Source organism: Typopeltis vanoorti, chromosome 1, assembly GCF_054136105.1.
Source record: "Typopeltis vanoorti isolate ZY-2024b chromosome 1, IOZ_Tvanoo_1.0, whole genome shotgun sequence".
NCBI lineage: Eukaryota > Metazoa > Arthropoda > Arachnida > Uropygi > Thelyphonidae > Typopeltis > Typopeltis vanoorti.
This window is the reverse complement of record NC_143549.1, coordinates 115,404,373-115,423,647: the sequence shown is the minus strand read 5'-3', so window position 1 is coordinate 115,423,647 and position 19,275 is coordinate 115,404,373. Positions and strand designations below refer to the sequence as shown.

Genomic DNA, 19,275 nt, shown 5'->3' with positions numbered 1-19,275 from the left:
AAAACACCACAACACAACACCATACAATAGCTGCACTGTATGAATGAATTGCAGTAACTGAAAGGACACATGATATGATCGTTATTCCTTATACTACTATTTATATTTTTTTGACCATTACTTCAAAAATGTAACTTTTGTGCATATGACTCATGGACATGTTTTCACATGCTGGTGGATATGATGATGATGTGATTTTATCTTATTTTATGACATCATAGGGCAATAATTATGTGTGACTCAAAAGGTTTTCTATATTATTTATGCTTATTATATTATGTTTTTTTCCAACACAAATAAAGTAATTATTTGTTATTGTTATTATTGTTTCAACTGAACGTTAGGTCTGATATGATACTTTTCATGTTAAAACTTCTCCACTAAAAATTCTGGCTATTAATTTAACATACGAAGTTTGGGGAAAGAAATTTCACATTGTGAAAGGAAGTAGGATATCATTCCTACCCAAATCAAAAGAATACTTTGCAGACTAGGTACCAGATTTAAACATCACTGTGTGACTATACTTTTTGTACTCATTGTCTGCAAACTGGCAAATTTCTTTTGATTTTTCTACTCTTACAGTGAACATGGAAGACCCATTTCTTTAAGTATTCTCTACCCATTTCTTATTTTTACTTTGTACGAAAACTAGGTTATCTTTTCTTCTCATTCCCCAAAATTTGTATTTGAGTTATCTGCAGAGTACAATCCTTTTCTTTTCTACTAAACTTTTTAAGACTTTAAATCATGTTTTTGGGTTAACTTATCTGCTCTCTCTTTGTAAAATCATTACAGTCATACTTTTATTTCAAACCGTTGAGCAAATATACTAGTCTGTTGAAGACATCTACAGTTATAGCAATAAAATTGTCACTAATTAATTCATTTTGTACTTTATTCATATAAAAGACACAATTACATTATTAGCTATCACTTCTGTCTTTTTTTTTTTGTTCTCCCAATGGAATAGTATGGGATGTCAAGTTTTGAAAAAGAAAGTTTTGACTGACAGTCACGTGTTATTAAAATTTTATCATGTATAATATGTGAAAAGAAAAAAATGTACTTATCTCCTTTTGCAGATATCTATCAGTGATCTCACTTATCTCAAACTCATTCTGGTGTCCATTCTTAAGACTCTTTTGCTAGACCAGCTATTTGATGTAATGTAATCAAGAAACAGTGAATAACAAATATTTTCTATATTGAACTCATTCGAAAATGCTAAGAATATTAAAAATATGCATTTGTAAACCTAAATGAACAAAGATGTGTGTTGTTGTTGTGTTTTCCACAGTGAAAGTTTTACTTAGTTATTCTGTTTAGAAGTTGATATATAAATCCATAAATTTATACCATAATACAAGTCTCTTTAATTATTGTAAAAAAGATAACATTTCTTTAAGAAGAAGTAATGAATGTTAAGATCTAGAAAATGACATCAATACGAGGCCATATGTGAAAAAATCGGTTACAAAGAAATTTTTAAGCAAAATTAATACTGATCAAGAAACGTCATAATACAAGAAAACGTAAATGTATATATATATATATATATATATATATATATATATATATATATATATATATCGCTACTGTGAAATTAATGCCAGTAACTGAAAACAAAATTAACAAAGTATACTACAGAGCTAATATTCATTGAAATAATAAGTATTAACTATTTATTTGTACTGACAAAAGAAGTTTCTAATAACAAGATGATAACCCAGATTCCAGACCATGTTTGTCTGATATCATTTAGGTCAAAACTTACTAATGTTAAAGAAAAACATGGCAGCTCTAAAGTATAGTCTTTGGAGATTTCCCTACCAAAGAAAATCCTGGTACTGCCAAAAGAGCTGGAATCAATCTAATATACTAGATTACTTTCCGTTCGACAGTGCTGACAATTGTGTCGATAAAAAAAAATCTCATTTGCTAGGGACTGTATCGGAGTCTGGTGAGTTATACAACGAACAACTAGAATAATCTATATTACCTAACACTGGAGATACATTTTCTGAAGTTTAAATTGACTTGGCAGTGTGGTTGGAGACAGATATATATACTATATCTTGTATATTGAATGCAGATATAGGTGTTATGTCATCCTCCTCAATAAATAATTAAGTTCAATGGTCTATCTGCACCATTTAACTTGGTTTTATGCAATTTTATTTCATGCTAATATTGGACGGTTAATCATACCTATGAAAATGGTTAATCATTTTATCCGAGTATTAGAGGGGATTCGAACCACTTCCTTTCCAAATAACGTGTACCAGAGTTACAAATATTAATTATATTTAATTGATGAGTCTATGTGTATCAATAATCAAATAAATCATTAAAAATGAGCTCATTGATATTGAAAGTTGTTTTAAAAATAATATTGTACATTTTTCACATCATATGGCTTTATTGTGCAAACAGAGAAATGATTTAATCACTTCCGCTATACGTTTACCTGCCTCCACTGACATAACTGAACATATCTCTTCCTCAAGGAAACCCTCAACTTTGTCCGAGTGTGTAATAATGGGCATCTTAAAATCGACAGAAGTATCATCGCTCCACTGATACTCATCAAAGTCTTCATAAAGACCAATCCAAACCCAGCTTGTATCGTGTTGTTCAGAAACCTTGAAGAAAAATATACAATATGATTTAAATTGTAACTTTAAATAACACACGAACTTCTCACAGGTTTCACTTATTGTTTCTAATTTTCTTTCATGTGATAATAAAAAAAAACAATTTTATATAAACAAAATTCTCTGTTCTCGGTTGAACAAAATACCTGACACAGAACCAGACAATCTTCAACAAAGTGTCATTTTCTTCAACTTCATCATTATCGGAATACTCACAATTATTCATACACCGTACTGTTAGTCTGTTCAAAAAATGCAAGAAACTACAAATATCATTATCAATGGACAATCGAAATGAAAGAAAGGCAACAAGAAATTAACAAGTGAAGTTATTGTAGCAGCAAACTGTTGCCCTCATGAATTATTGCGAAATGGAGAAAAATGCCATTGCCAAAATAAATAAAATAAAATGTTACAAAGTCACTTCAATCTACAAATTCGTTCGAACATCTTTTCATTATTTGTGGTCACTATCCCTAAGAGGTTTTCAGCATTTAATTTATAGTGTTTAATATCTTCTAAAGGCAGTAAATTTAAATCTTATCTAACGTGGACATGTGAGTCAACCTAAGACGGAATTCCTTAAGAACTTTTCATCCAAAAACTGTGGAATTATAATCAATGAAAAAAATCGCAAACACTTACGTTTTGCACATGTCATACTTCTTTTATAAAAAATAAAACAAAACAAAGAATGCTAAATACCTTGATAGAGAAAGCAGGGTGAAATGTTTAAAGATAACCTAATTATAACCAAGCGATAAAAAATTAATATAATCGTGCAGGATTATATTTTCCTTGGTTATTGAGTTTAGTTTTAAGGAAAGACAAGATAAGGAAATAAGTAGAAAAATCACTCAAGGAATCAAAGCATTTTTGGTGTAAAAAGATTACTTGTTCGGAGATTTATCTACACCACCTAAAAATAAAGTTGTTTAATATTTGTATTATTCCAGTGTTTACCAAGGGAAGTGTAACATGGATATCAACTAAAAATAAACAGAACAACTGGTTTCATGTGTCCAAAAGAGAAGAGCCTACCAGAGAAGCTCGATCCATAGGGATAGATTAGTAAATGCTACAGTTAGAGGGATGATTGGAGTAGATGATTTTGTGATGTGTTGCAAAACAAGCAAAAAATATCGACTGACCACAGACGTAGGCTGCCAGATGAAAAGGGAACAAAATATATTATGTACTAAATGGATACCATGAGAAGTAAAGATCGCAAAAAGAATAAGATGGAGGGATGATCTACAAAGGTTTTTGCTATGAGATGGTGGACATTTGCTAAAGGACAGAGACAGAACGGCAAGGTTAAGGGGAACGACCTCTATCGAGCAGTGGATGGACAGAGGCTAAAACAGAATAGTAGATGAGCATATAACATTAATTGTAAATCAGATATTATTCTTCTGGAAATAAAGATACATATTCTAAAACTATACGGGTGAGGCATCATTTGTCTCCTTACTTTAATAGAAAGAGAAAGCATGCAATGAGTTTGAAAACCATGTGAAACTTTTTCCCGATTAATACAGAACTTATCACATATGTAATTAGCTACTAGAATTATTAATTAGATTAATAAATTACATATTTGATTCCGTTATTAACGTTGGCTATTCTGCATTAGAATGGAGGGGTTATATTAGAGAGCAGAAAGAAACTTATATGTATTTTAATACTTGTAAATGCACAAAATATATAATACATTAGGAATAGCCTAACTAATGCTATATTAGTGGGTATTCTGAGTACTCATTTTATACAGTTATCCATTAATTAACTATTGTATTAATTTTGAAGAAGACCAAGAAGAAATCTTATGCCATCGTTCGCATGGATGATCTAAATACTACTAACATTACTACTACTACTACTACTAATAATAATAATAACAATAATAATATATTTTTAATTTTAATAATATTTTATATTAATTTCTAAAATATTTAAACATATAATAATAATAATAATAATAATAATAATAATAATTTCAGCTGAAGACCACTAAAAATACACAGGGATTTTAGAAGCCAGTGATATTCTCCACTGGAATGTTAAAAAATAGGCAACAGTAAAATACAAGAAAAGAGTTAGAAATATTCTGAAAACAAAACTAAATGGATTAAACGCAATATGAACAACGATTCTTGTTACCAGTGATCCGATACACATAATAATAATTCACAGTTATGTGAATAAATAGTAGTAAAAAATACAAATGCAAACAATCATCCACCAACAAAAGAAGAAACAGTCAAATTTTGGAAGTCAACCTGGGAAAATCCTATTGAATACAATAACGATGTCTCATGGATTAAGGAAACAGAATTAGAAGTGAAACAAAAACAAATGCAAAATGTAATTTTCACTAAATAAATGGTCAGTATACAAGCTAGAAAATAAAAAAAAACTGGAGTGCACCTGGCAAAGACGAACTACATGGATTTTGGTTAAAGCATATCACGTCTACATGATCGAATGGCAGAACCATTTAATTATTTGTTGCAGTCAGGCGCAGTGGACGATTGGATGATACCTGAGCGCACGTTTCTCTTCATGAAAGATAAGGATAAGGGTGCAGACCCAAGTAACTATCCTGCAATAACATTCCTCCCAAGTATGCTTTTGCAATCATAGCAGATTCCATATACTTATCAGATAATCAGATTTATCCGATTGAAAGTAAAAGCAATTCTCAAAAATCTAGAGAAATAAAAGACCAAATCCTTATTAAGAAAAGCATTCCCAGAATTTCCAAAAGACGAAAAATAAACTAACTAAAACATGGCATGGATAGACTATAAGAAAGAATTTGATTCCCTCCCACACTGAAGGATACTAAAGTCACTACAAATATTTGGAATTAGCACATATTTACATTTCTGGCTGTTGCAATGAAATCATGAAAAACAAATTTAATAGACAATAATGAACGATTCGGAGATATTAGCATTAAACGTTTAATTTTCCAAGGTGATTCCTTGTCACCTTTGCACTTCAACATTTCTTTGACACCTTTGTCTATGATTCTGAAGAAAAGAACACTTGGATATGAAATTGATAAATAAACTATTAAAATTTCCCATCTGTTGTATATGAATGACTTGAAGTTATATGAAAAATCGTCCCAGCAAATAGACTCATTACTGAACACAGTTCGAATTTTCAGTCAAGACATCAAAATAGAATTTACCATAGATAAATGCGCAATTTTATCTATTAAATTAGTAAAAATTAATGACACTAGAAATTTTAATTCTGATCAAGTAAAATATATAAAAGAAATTTCAGCTGACGAACACTATAAATACCTGGGAATATTAGGCGCCAGTGACGTTCTCCATTCGAAAGTTAAACAAGAGGCTGCCTTAAAATACAAGCAAGAAGTTAGACATATTCTGAAAACAAAACTAAATGGATTAAACACAATTAAAGCAATAAATTCTTTGGTTATACCAGTGTTCCGATACACATCTGGCATAGCGGATTGGACAAAAGAAGAACTGGACAAATTGGACTGCAAACCTAGAAAATTAATGACTATGCATTATGCATTACATCCAGAAAGTGATGTTGACTGTTTTACCTACCAAGCAGATAGGTGAACTGCATCTGCTGCAAGTGCGTAAGACGGTGGAAAAAGAAGAAATTAGCTTAAAAGGTTACATCTACAATAGCTCTGAGCAAATGTTTCAAGCAGTTACACAAGAGGGCTTTCTAAAAGCAAAAGCAAACAAATCCGATTACAAGCTGGAACAACAAAATAACCGGTATGTTCGTTGGAAAAATAAACCTTTGAAGAAATTCTGTGAGACTTCAAGAATACGAACTGATCGGCATTTGGAGCACGATATACCTGACATCACAATTATCGGATATCGACAGGCTTAGATTATCGATATCACACTACAAATAGTTATTATCAGATATTAACAACAAAGAACTGGAAAAACTTGCAAAATAGCCAGATGTGGCAATCAAAGTTGACCGGCTGTGGCATAAACACACCAAAGTTATCCCAATAGTTATCGGTGCACTTGGTGCAATTCCAAAGAAGTTATCCAACAATTTACAGCAATTAAACATCAAGTAAATGACCCCATATGAACTACAAAAAACAGCAGCACTCTTTGGAATAGTCCATATTTTACGACGCTACCTGACGGACTACTCTTAGATTCTTGGGTAGAACCTGAATTGTTCTGTATCACAAGTAAAATTGTTGTTTAAATGATATCTTGTTTTGACTATGTATCAATCATGTGAATAAAGACATAAGAAGAAGAAGAAGAGGAAGAAGAAGAACAAGTACAAGGAGAAGAAGAAGAATTTGATTGAAGATTTGTGATTGGCTAATGAAGATTAATTGAGCCGTGCTAATCCCACCTACCTCAAAGCTAGATTTATCTTTCATGAAGAGAGCGGGATTAGCATACACTATTTATTCTTGTTATTTTTATAGGCGGAATTCAGAAGGTTTGTGAATTGAAAGTCGGTGTGAGTTCTATATTAAGCATGTTGGTATAGCTTTCGTCATTCGTGTTTTAGTGTTCTGTATTTGTCTATGAGTTTTAAATTTTGTGGTAGGTTGTTAAGTGTCGTGAGTATGAGATGTGATTTTGCTGCAGAACTCTACGTGTTATTGAAGGACCTTTGGTGAACAGAGTTGCGGTGGGTCGTTTAATGCGATACGTGTGTCTGTTGTTACGAAAGGCGTTGCTGGAGTAATTTCCTTACTAACATTCTGTAGCGTTTCAGATTTTTTATGCTCAGGATTTTGTGCATCGCCCTATAGTGTTCGGTTATTGGCTGTTGTATGTGTGGTTGTAATAAGTTGTATGTGAGTTGTAATAGGTTGTATGTAATAATAATAATATTATTATTATTATTTTCTGTGGAATCATCCAATGTGAACAGATTTATTGGTAAATTATCCATTTTGTTTAGTTGATATTTATTTAAAATAGATCGTAATAGATTATACCATTAGATTTTAATTATTTCCTTTCTCCTTTCTTTAGATATGAAAGGAAAAATTGATTGGATACCAGTGGAGAATGACCTTCACTAAATCTCCAAACGTTATGGATTAGATAGCCTCTACTAATCGCTATAAGGGAATAAAATTAAAATTCGATAACTGATTTTTGTCATTTAAAAAGCCATATAAATAAATAAATAAATAAATACATTTAAAAATTATCATACTCAAAACATCTTTTATTATTCTATCTATCTCTCCCTTCCATCTGATTCAGAGGGGTTGGGTCTCCTCCTAATGAGGAGTCACGAAGAAATAATTCAGCCGGCACGCCACTCTTCTGTTGCATCCCTTAATTGAGATATTCATGACTGTATTCCGTGTGTGATCACGGGATTAAAAAAAAAACAGATAAACTGGGTGAAAAAACCATACAGCACGCGTTCAAGACCGGCTAACTTAACTATGGCTGAGGAATATCTTTAAGCTCCTCACGTCTCCAACGGGAATCGAACCTAGGACACTCCTTGCCGAGAAATATGGTTGTGAAGCGCATAGCCATTAGACTATCCGCGGACAATTTCGTTACTAGTAATTAATAAATTCATTTTGATGTATTATTTGCCTGTTTTTTTATTATGGAAATAAATCTTATAAGGTAAGTAGATTTTATTGAAGGATTTTAAAAGATTCAGATAATTTTCAGCCAAACATATCATAATCAATCACTTGTGAAAATATTCAGTTTGTCATATGACTGGTAATATAACATATTTCACTTGAGGTTTTTATTTATTTATTTTTTTTTGTGGGAAAACTATCTTTTCAGTACATTTGTCTGAAATTGTTTTCTGTGTTACAGATTGAACTAAATCAATAAAATAAAATCTAATTTAATATAGTTAATTTTATTTTAAAAGAGCATTTTTATTTAATGTTAATAAAATTGTTAATAAAAAGACGACTCTAGTATAGTTCTTGTCTTCTGCCTGTAACTGAAATAACTTGAAATTAATTAAAATGAGATTAATTCGTACCAGCCCCAAAAAAAACCGCTCCAAAATTTTTATAAGAATGTATTTATAATGAACAAATATTGTATACAAACAAAATAAAACCAAAAATACTGTACATACACACATACATGTAAAAGAGAATCTAAAGAAATAAACAGATGTTGGCGGAGCCCATTGGCGTATGGTATTAATTTTTTCTTTCACTTCACTTTTGCTTAACTTAATTTTCTTCTTCACTAATTTTTATATTTTTTACCACGCTTTCGTCACTTTCATCCGCAGGGCGTTTCAATAGAAACCTCTCCAATGAGTTTTGTTTCTTCCTTTCTTTTAGAATATTTCTTAAATGAGTTAGGCAAGTGTCATTAAATAGTGCCGCTGCACGACCAGCTGCAACTTTTTCAGGGTGTTTCTTTTCAATAAAGTCCGAAACTTTTTCCCACATTGCCAACACTTTCTTTATCTCACTTGAAGAGATAACCTCCTCTGCTTCTGCGGTTGTACCAATCTCCTGCAGAGACTCCGCTTGTTGCTGCGTGTGTATTTCCGTCAACTCCTCCGTCGTCAGTTCCTCGGAATATGCGGCGACAAGGTGTTCGATGTCTCCCTCATCCACCTCCAGGCCCATGGACTTTCCGAGGGACATAATCTCCTCAAGCACTTCCTGTTCAGGTATAAATCCTTCAGAGTCCCTTTTTCAGCCACAGCCTCAGGCCACAGCTTTCTCCATGCAGCGGTCAAGGTCTTTTTTGTGACACCCTGCCAGGTCATATCAATAATTTTGAAGCATATGACAATGTTGTAGTGGTCCTTCCAGAACTCTCGAAGGGTGAGGTTTGTGCTCTCCGTAACCTCAAAGCAACGCCGGAACGTGTTTGGTAAAATGTTTCTTGAAATTGGAGATCACCTGTTGGTCCATGGGCTGTTGGATAAGGGTGGTGTTGGGTGGAAAGTAGAGAACCTATATAAAGCTGAACTCCTCGAGGATGTCGTACTCAAGGTTAGGTGGGCGGGCAGGAGCACTGTCAAGGACTAGAAGGGCTTGCAGGGGTAAGTCATTGATCTGGAGGCATTCCTTAAGGGCAGGACCAAAAGCCAAGTCGACCCACTGCACAAAAAACTGCCTGGTGATCCCCGCCTTTGGGTTTGCCCACCACATAATCTGCAGTTTTTCTTTTAAAACCTTATGTGTCTTGAAGGCTCTGGGGTTTTCTGAGTGGTATACGAGCAGCGGCTTAATCATGCAGTCGCCACTCGCATTTGCACACAGTGCGAGGGTCAACCTATCCTTCATGGGCTTGTGACCTGGCATCTTCATTTCTTCTGCCGTCATGTAAGTTTTGTTTGGCATCTTCTTCCAGAAGAGCCCTGTCTCGTCACAGATGAAAACTTGTTGGGGGATGTATCCTTTGGCTTCTATCAATTCAGCAAAGGTTTTCACAAATTCCTCAGTTGCCTTAGAATCAAAGCTCGCTGCCTCACCCTGCCTGACAACTGAGTGAATGCTGGTCCTTTTTCGGAAATTTTCAAACCACCCACGACTGGCTTTGAACTTCTCTTGTGAAGCTTCCTGTGCTGAAGTATATGGGGTCTGCTGCAGCAAATCTGCGTAAATGACTCGTGCCTTCTCGCAAATTATAGTCTCTGTCACATTGTCTTCTGCGAGCTGCTTCCCTGTCAACCAAAAATTCAGCCGGTTCTCCATATTTTCATAGAGAGAGTTGCTTAGCTTTGAAATAATGTTAACGCCCTTAGCTGGAGTTATAGCCTTTATCTAGTCCTTCTGCTTCAGAATAGTACATATCGTAGAAGTAGTGCGATCGCACTGCGTTTCCAAGTCTATTACTCTTACGCCTTGCTCATCTTTGTCTATTATATCACGCTTTAATTCCATGGATATCACCTTTTTCCTTTTCTCACCGCTGTTCTTTACACTCACCTTCTTTGTACACTTATACGAAAAAATTAGCTAAATAACTGTACATACAAAACAAAAACACGAAATTAAAACTCAACACGACAGAAATGCTTCTGCGATGAGGTAAACATGTGAACTGAACGACGGGCAAGACTCGGGAATCTGAGCAGAGTGGTGGTTGTGACGTCACCGAAGCAGGTTCGTATCTCAAATTCTGGCTCGTAACTCAAGGCAAAAAATCGACCCAGCGACGGCTCGTATCTCAAAAAACTCGTATGTTGTTGCAATCGTATCTCAAGGTACCACTGTATATATTTAATTTCTTATTATATAGAGGCGGATAATACAGGAGACATTAAATAATTGAAGAAACAAAACAGGTTTAAAAGATTTGGAGAGAGAGATGTTTGTGTTATCAGAAGAACAGAATAGCGCAAAATGCAATGAAGTGAAGGAGGCGAAGGCGGTTAAGAGAGAGAGAAATATAAATGACTATACGAGCAGTGCGAGGATATCAACAAATATTTTGGTTCATAAAACAAGAGATGTAATATAAAATAATCAGAAATATCAACGAAAAATTGAGGCCAAAACAATGAGTCCTAAATTGGTCAAATCAGAAGAAATAGCAAAGAGGTGGACAATATATTACTCACCGTTTTATAAGCCACAGGGAAATGTTGAAGTCCAAAAGAAGTTGATTGATGGAATGGTGGAAATATCACCACCAAGAGATGGATAAACAGATATACTGAGAGATGAGGTTGTACAGGAAGTAAAACATCTGAAAAACTACAAAAGCCGTCGGAATGACAGATAACTGGAGAGATGTTGAATTATTGTGGTATACTTATTGTCCAAAAATAAAACAAAATTGACGGCAAAAATTTCAGAACAGTAACTATAACGTATCATTTGGGAAAAATTATTTATGATGATATTATCGGAAAGAATAAGTAAACTAATGAAAGAAAATGTGGAAGATTAGCATGCAGGATTTAGAACAGGCAGTAGTATGTTGCCCCACATATTAGTATTCAGGTTTATTGTGGAAGAAGAAAAAATTCACCGCACATTATATGGGATGAATGGAACATTATACAGAGCAATACATTATTTAGATTTAGATTGTCCGTCAGCATTTAGCCTATATGCACAAGTTCACATGGACATGGGATATAAAACATAAGAAAAGTCTCATTGACTATGTGAAGTAATCATACTTATTCAAGATATAAGAATGTTCAGAGGATTTGAAAGTAGAATGACTATTACTTAGTATTAAGCAGGATTAAAATGAATATCAAAAGAACAGTAGGTAAGAAAGTTTGAAAAAGAACTAAAGTTGAGCAGCTTTTTCAGGTAAATTGTACACTCGACTATACAAACAGTATTGAATTAAAAAGTAAACAAATTGAAAACACGAACGAAATATCGGAGTGTCAGTGGCAAACTTAGACGTTAGTTGATTCATCTAGGTGCAAATTTGTCCGCAAGGATAGAAAATAAGCACACCATGAGGGATACAAGAGGTTAAAGAAGCAGTCCTTTAAAAAAAAGAAAGCATTCGAAATTTTTAGCAAATAAATGGGAAGATACCCTAAAATAAAGATGTAAAGAGCTAAGCTATGTGCAATATATATATATATATATATATATATATATATATATATATATATATATGTATATATATATATATATATATATATATATATATATATATATATATATATATATATATATATATATATATATATATGTATATATATATATATATATATATATATATATATATATATATATATATATATATATTGTGTTCGTGTTCGTGACCACGAGATGGCGGCACTTGTTAGCCGTCTCTTCACTATGTGCCACTGTTTTCTGAAAGCCTTGAGCCAGCTATCTTGGATAGCTAACAGTAGACATTAAACTGACCAACAGTTTCTAAAAGTTATATGACTTTTCCGGCATCGCGTACTCCCTATAACGGAATAAAATGCTATAGATTACAATCTGAATTCTAGGTTTCGTTATCTTAATTAGACAAGAGTACCTCCAAGATTACTAAGAAACACTTACCAAAAGCTTCAGAAAATTCGTTTCATTAAGAGAGTGAATTGATGCAAGGGACGCGTGATTTTTCATGCATTCATTCAGTGCATTTCTCCAAGTTTGATTATTCGCCTTGAAGATGTAGCAATAGCCATCGAACACAGCCCAGTCGGAGCCATCTAAACCGCACTCTTCAGCTTAAAATACAAGAAATCGGAGAAGATATGAGAAAATAAATAGGTGATTCGTACCTATATTAGCAACAACCATATTACATTTAAATTTCATTTTTTTTTCAAAATTATTTCCCCAACCCCGTCCCTCTTATGTGTTTCAAAATGTATTGTTCGCTGATAATTTAAAATATTTAGATTATATTAAATATTTTGAGATTATAATCCAAGATTTAGAAAATTAGACGACCTAGTATTTCAGATAGATACGGCTTCCAAACAAAGAGAAAACAATAGAAAAATCTGAATAAAATATCATATGATTATTAGTATTTCATGGTATCTATAAGCTTAACATCGGAATTTCCTTCCAGTGATCACAGTCTCATATATTATCGATACATTCGCCTGTTCATACAACAATACATTTTACTGTATCCCATTATATGCTTAATAAAACTTTTTCCAGACTGCTTTATTCACAACATTATTTTAGAAGTTTTTGAGATCATCTTTCCAAGCTATATCTTCCCTTGGAAAACCATCTAAGTTATTTTGTTTAATTATTCTTTCTATTATGTAATGCAGTTCTATGTTTTATTTTGTTATCGTATGGTAATATTCCATTACGCGTAAGTGGAATTTCAAGCCACCTTACGTTAATGTAAAGTGGCTTGAAAAATCAGATAATTCTTCTCCCAGACGCATTGTTTTATGCTGAAACAAAATATTATTACTGAAACCCGTTAAATAATTTCAGATTGTAGTCTAATATTTGCTATATGAAATTTATTAAGATTGAAGAAGTGATACAAATCATAACCTAATACATCAGTGGTATAATACATGTGATAACATTACGTAGTAAAAAGTAATACAACATGCTATATTTGTTGCTCATGAACTGATATATAGAAAATGATAAGTTAAGGTAAGGCGATAAGCAACAGGAAAATGAAATTCAACGAATTGTACAATATGCGTCAGCAAACGCCGTAATCATCCTGTTACTAGCAAAATATAAATCTAGACGTACATTCATCGACAACGAATACCTAAATATGAAACAAGATACTTTCTTAAGTGGACATAAGTTCCTAAAATATTTAGTTCCAAAAGGAAATAAAGAAGCAATGCACAAACATTATACTTATTTAGCGCCAAAAGTATTCAACACACTACCTTTAACAATAACAAATGAAACTGACCCAAACAAATACAAAACTCTAATCAAAGAGTATTTATTTTCCCACAGAAATGAGGAAGCTCTGTTCAAGATAATTCTATAAATTATTGGTTTTTATCATATTTGTATACGAAGATCCAGTCTTATGTGTAAAACTTAAAATTTAAATGCTATTTAACTGCTTTGTTTTATTTCGTTCCTAATTACTTGTTATGCCACTTTCTCCGTATGATGAAATTTTATTTTATCTGCGATTTTTTTATGAAATTATATTATAGTAATATGTAATATGTATATTATATGAATGTACATATGTGTATATAATGAAAATGCATTATATAAATTTTTTTAACTTTATGCACATCGTAACCTGGATGAGCTGTTGCTCTTAGGTTACACATATGATTATTCAACATATTGTACTATTACAAGAAGCTTCCAAATAAAAAATAAATAAATAAATAAATAAAAAGAGATAAATGTATCTATAAAGACTTACGTTACAAACAGTACATACCTAATAATATAACGATGATATTTTTTTTTGCCTAGCAATCTCAATCATTTTCAATCACTCAAATTTTAATATTTATATATAATATTTAGAATACAGTATACGAACACAATTGTGCATAAGAGATACTTGCATGTACATAATATTTTAAACAATAACAAACAACAACGATAATAACAATAATTGTTTACAACATATATTATTATAATACAATGATGATTATTACTGATGTTTTGCATTTTTACATAACATATACTGTATACAATAAAAATAGATATTATTTCTCTCTATATAATTCTTTTGAGTAATATTAATTTTTCTATTATTATCTCACAGAGTATTTATATATGTACAATTAAGACATGTTACATTTTGTGCTGTGTACAAAATTGTGTATGCAGTTTAGAGTACCCTTTTTTTAACATTTTACTTTAAAACTAAACTGTTTTTTTTTTTTCATATCAGTATCATTATTTATTATTATAGTCAGTACTCACATATGCTGGTATAGTTTCCACAGATCGTATTTTAATGTTCTGTAGTTGTTTATGTGTTTTAAATTTCTTGGTAGGTTGTTAAGCATCGTGGATATCAGATGAGACGAAAGAACCGTATGAGTTGTTGAAGGATATTGAGATATAAAGAGTTTTTGTGCGACGTGTTATGCGATAGGTGACAATGAATTATTCCTTAATAACATTGTTTAATGTTTCAGATTTTTAATGCTCTGTGTAAAATTCTGTGTATCGCCATAAACGTTTAGGATATTGGTTGTTGTATATAAGGTCTCCAAATTACTGTTGACACAATTTTCCTATGCAATATTTCTAATTTTGTTAGGTGGTTGTTTCATGTATTTCCGTAGACAATTATAGCATACCTGAGAGCTTCGCCAATATTATGATACAGGAGTTTTTTTTTATGTTAGATTTCCTCATGTCTTTAACTTGGCAGAGTTTTGCTGCGATGATGCGGAGTTTATTATGTAGGTATTCTATATGACCTGTCCGTTTATGGTGGCCACCTATGTAAAGGCCAATGTATTTTGCGTGTGTAAACGGTTTGACATGGGCAGGTATTTTGATTGTTAATGCAGCGGTATGTGTGACAGTGTAGTGATAGTGGTGCGTGGTGCATGATTCTCGTATTATGTATTATTAACACCGGTAGCTTGGCACCATTGATTACAATTAAGTTTTGGTTAAAGCATTTTGTGATTTCATTTCGGTATTCTTGTGCCTTGAAGAGAGCCGTGTTGATGTCTGGAAGTTGATGATGTTAATGATGTCAAACGAAAAGCGACAGAAAACAATAATAGATGAAGAAACAGTCAACCACGAAATAAGAAAAACAGACTGGGACAACCTGGTATCAGATTCAACAGATATGTTATACAACAGCATTAAACTCACACTAGAGGAAATATATAAGAAACCTACAAAGAAATTCAGAATTCGTTCAAAATCAACACAAAATCCTTTGATAACAAAAAACTTAATCCTAGAAATACACAGAAAGGACGCTTTATGGAAAGAATTAAAGCGATATCCAAATAACCAGCTTTAAAAACTGAATATAAGATAACAAGGAATCGCCTTACAACACAAATCAGGAATGCAAAAAGAAGCTACTACAGAGACAAACTAACGTCTGCACAAAACAACATGAAACAAACCTGGCATCTGATCAGTGAGATTCTAGATTTCGTTCCCAACGCCACCGACTCTGAAACCATAAAACACAGCTTCATGAAAGATGCAAAACCTATCCAACAACTAGCAAATGACTTTAACCAATACTTTGCAGACTCCATCCAAGAACTGCACAGAAATATTCCTCCAATCACAAAACGAGACCCTCCACTTGGACCACCATCAAAACAGACATTATGATTGCAAGCCATAAAAGAAGCAGAACTTCTCTCTGCAATACATCAAATCAAAGCAAACAAAGACCCAGGAATTGATGGTATCAGACCTAAAGATATAAAGCAACATGCAACTCGTTTAAGTCCTATACTACTAAAATTAATAAATAAAATATTTCAAACAGGACAGATACCAAATATGCTAAAGACCGCTATAATCACACCCATACACAAACATGGAAAAAGAAATTTAATCAACAATTACAGACCCATAGCAACATTACCAATTATCAATCAAATTATGGAGCGGATCATACTGAAGAAACTCACAGCATAAACTGAGATCTTTCATATTATCCCCCAAACACATGGTTTTCAGAAAAATAAGGGAACAACATCTCTCTTGGAAGACTTTACAGACTTAATTAATACCGCCTTAGACAAAAACAAAATTGCCATGGTAGTATTTATAGATCTAACTAAAGCATTCAATACACTTACACTTCAAACCTTGTTAGAAAAGCTGAGGCATGTTGGAATAGACGGGCCTCTTCACAGGTGGTTTACAAACTACCTCCAAAATAGAAAGCATATCACACGTATCGGGTCAAACCGAAGCATAGAGCTACCAGTAACTTGTGGAGTGCCACAGGGAGTTGTACTCTCCCCAACTCTATTCACCATTTACACGCACGATATTAATCAGTTACCACTCAAAGGTAAGATATTCCACTACGCAGACGATACAGCAATAATATCCATCCATAATAACGCAAGCATAGCCCAAACAAATATGCAACATGACATAAATCTGATCATAGACTGGCTCACGAAAAACTCCATACACCTAAACTCAGAAAAGACAAAATTAATGATATTCAGAAATCCACTGACTCGACCAGTTGATAACAAATATATAACCATCCAACATCCACTTTCCAACATAAAAAAACACACAGAACAGCAAAACCGCTAGAGTCACCCAGGTTGAAACAATACGATACCTTGGAATTTACTTCGATGCAGATATGAACTGGAATAGCCACATAAACCATCTACACAACATCGTTTCCATACGCCTAAAACACTAATACACAAAGCACTATGTCAAAATACACTAAGATACGCTATAACAACGTATGCTTTGTGTCTACCCTACAAATTAAATAGATTAATGTCGCTACAGTACAAAATGATAAAACTGAATCTTTTGGGAACAAAGAGAAATAACGCCCTTATATACATTGCAATGTCAGAACACAAAATACTGACACTAAAACATTTATGTCACTATGCAGCTTTGCTAAAACATTATTTCGATGCCAACTACAGGACAGTCAGAAATACATACCGTATAACAAGACCTCAGACTACTAATTATATCACATATAAATACAATAATCACTACGGAAAGGCCACGCGGAACTTTTACATCCCAGACATGATAAACAAATTACCTTTGGAATTCAGAAATCATACAAACTACATTAGCCTGAAAAGAGCTCTAAGCACAAGAAACACGCACCCAAAATAGCATACAAACTTATTGAAGCACAATATATTCGTTCAGGCTGAAAGCAGAGAAATTAGTTCTCATCCAAGATGTATCACACGTAACCAAGTGCATGTAATGTACGTATCACATGTAAACCAAAGTATGTAATGTGTGTATTATATGTAAACAAATGTGAGTAATGTATCATATGTAAATAAATATGTAATGTGTGCAATAACTGTAACAAAAGTATGCAATATAGAGCGATTATATCCATTGATGTTATATATATAGAGAGAGGGTAAAATTGCAAAGAAACATCTGTAATAATCATCATTATGATTATTATAACAATATATGTTGTAAACAGTTATTGTTATTATTATTATTATTATTTAAAAAAAATAAACTTTAAGTACGAGAAAGTATTTGTTATGCATAATTGTCTTCATATAATGTATGTAATTTATCTAAGAAAAAATTTAAAAAAAAAATTATTTTTTTCACATAATTGATACACAGTCAAAACAAGATATTATGTAAATAAAAATATGACTGGTGATAAAGGGCAATTCAGATTCTACCCAAGAATCTAAGAATAGTCCGTCAGGTAGCGTCGTAAAATATGGACTGTTCCAAATAATGCTGTTTTTTGTAGGTCATATGGGGTCACTTCATTGATTTTTAATTGCTGTAAATAGTTCGACAGCTTCTTTGAAGTTGCACCAAGTGCACCGATAACTATTATAATGTCTATGATCTGTTTAAGCCACAGTCGGCCAACTTCGATTGCCAGATCTCGATATTTAGTAATTTTTTCCAGTTCTTGTTTGTTGATGTTGTTATCAGTGGGTACTGCAATATCGATATTCCAAACCTGTCGATGTTCGATAACTGTGATGTCAGGTCTATTGTATTCCAAATGCCGATCAGTTGGTATTCTAAAGTCCCAGAGAATTTTTGCTGTTTCGTTTTCCAATACAGTTTCTATTTTATGATGCCACCACTTATCAGAAGTAGAAAAGCCATATTTTTTTGCATACATGCCAATGAACTATTTTGTCCTCTTGATTATGGCTGTATTTATAGGCAGTCAGTTTGAGCTATTTTGCTGCAGGCGCTGATTAGATGTTCTACACTCTCATCTTGCTGGTCGCATAATCTGCATTTGCTGTTATTATTGATTTTGGAAATTTTTGCTTTCATTGCATTAGATTGTAACGCCTGTTCTTCAGTTGCTATAATAAATCCTTCTGTTTTTGTTTTAATATATCCGTGTAGTAGCCATTGCCATGTCTTCTTCACGTCAATTTTGTGCTCAGTATCTCGAAGAAATTGGCCAAGCAAGGGTTTATTTTTCCAGCGCACATATCGGATATTTTGTTGTTCCTTTTTGTAATCGGA

The 19,275-nt window shown here is 32.8% G+C and overlaps 1 protein-coding gene across 3 annotated transcripts in view; it reads right to left on the bottom strand.

Annotated features, from left to right (window-relative positions):
* The window catches only part of LOC150110334 (macrophage mannose receptor 1-like), an 88,255-nt gene that overhangs the window by 48,796 nt on the left and 20,184 nt on the right, over window positions 1–19,275 (bottom strand). Inside the window, exons 1-3 of one of the 3 annotated variants that reach the window (XM_090392992.1) lie at window positions 14,513–14,595; window positions 12,664–12,833; window positions 2,471–2,645 (exon numbers count right to left, since the gene is read on the bottom strand). In XM_090392992.1, coding sequence (XP_090249118.1) covers window positions 2,471–2,645; window positions 12,664–12,729 — 241 coding nt within the window. In that variant the 5' untranslated portion in view covers window positions 12,730–12,833; window positions 14,513–14,595. Of the gene's footprint in view, window positions 1–2,470; window positions 2,646–12,663; window positions 12,834–14,512; window positions 14,596–19,275 lie in introns of those variants that run through there. The other 2 variants (XM_090392989.1, XM_090392999.1) reach the window with 2 other exon arrangements.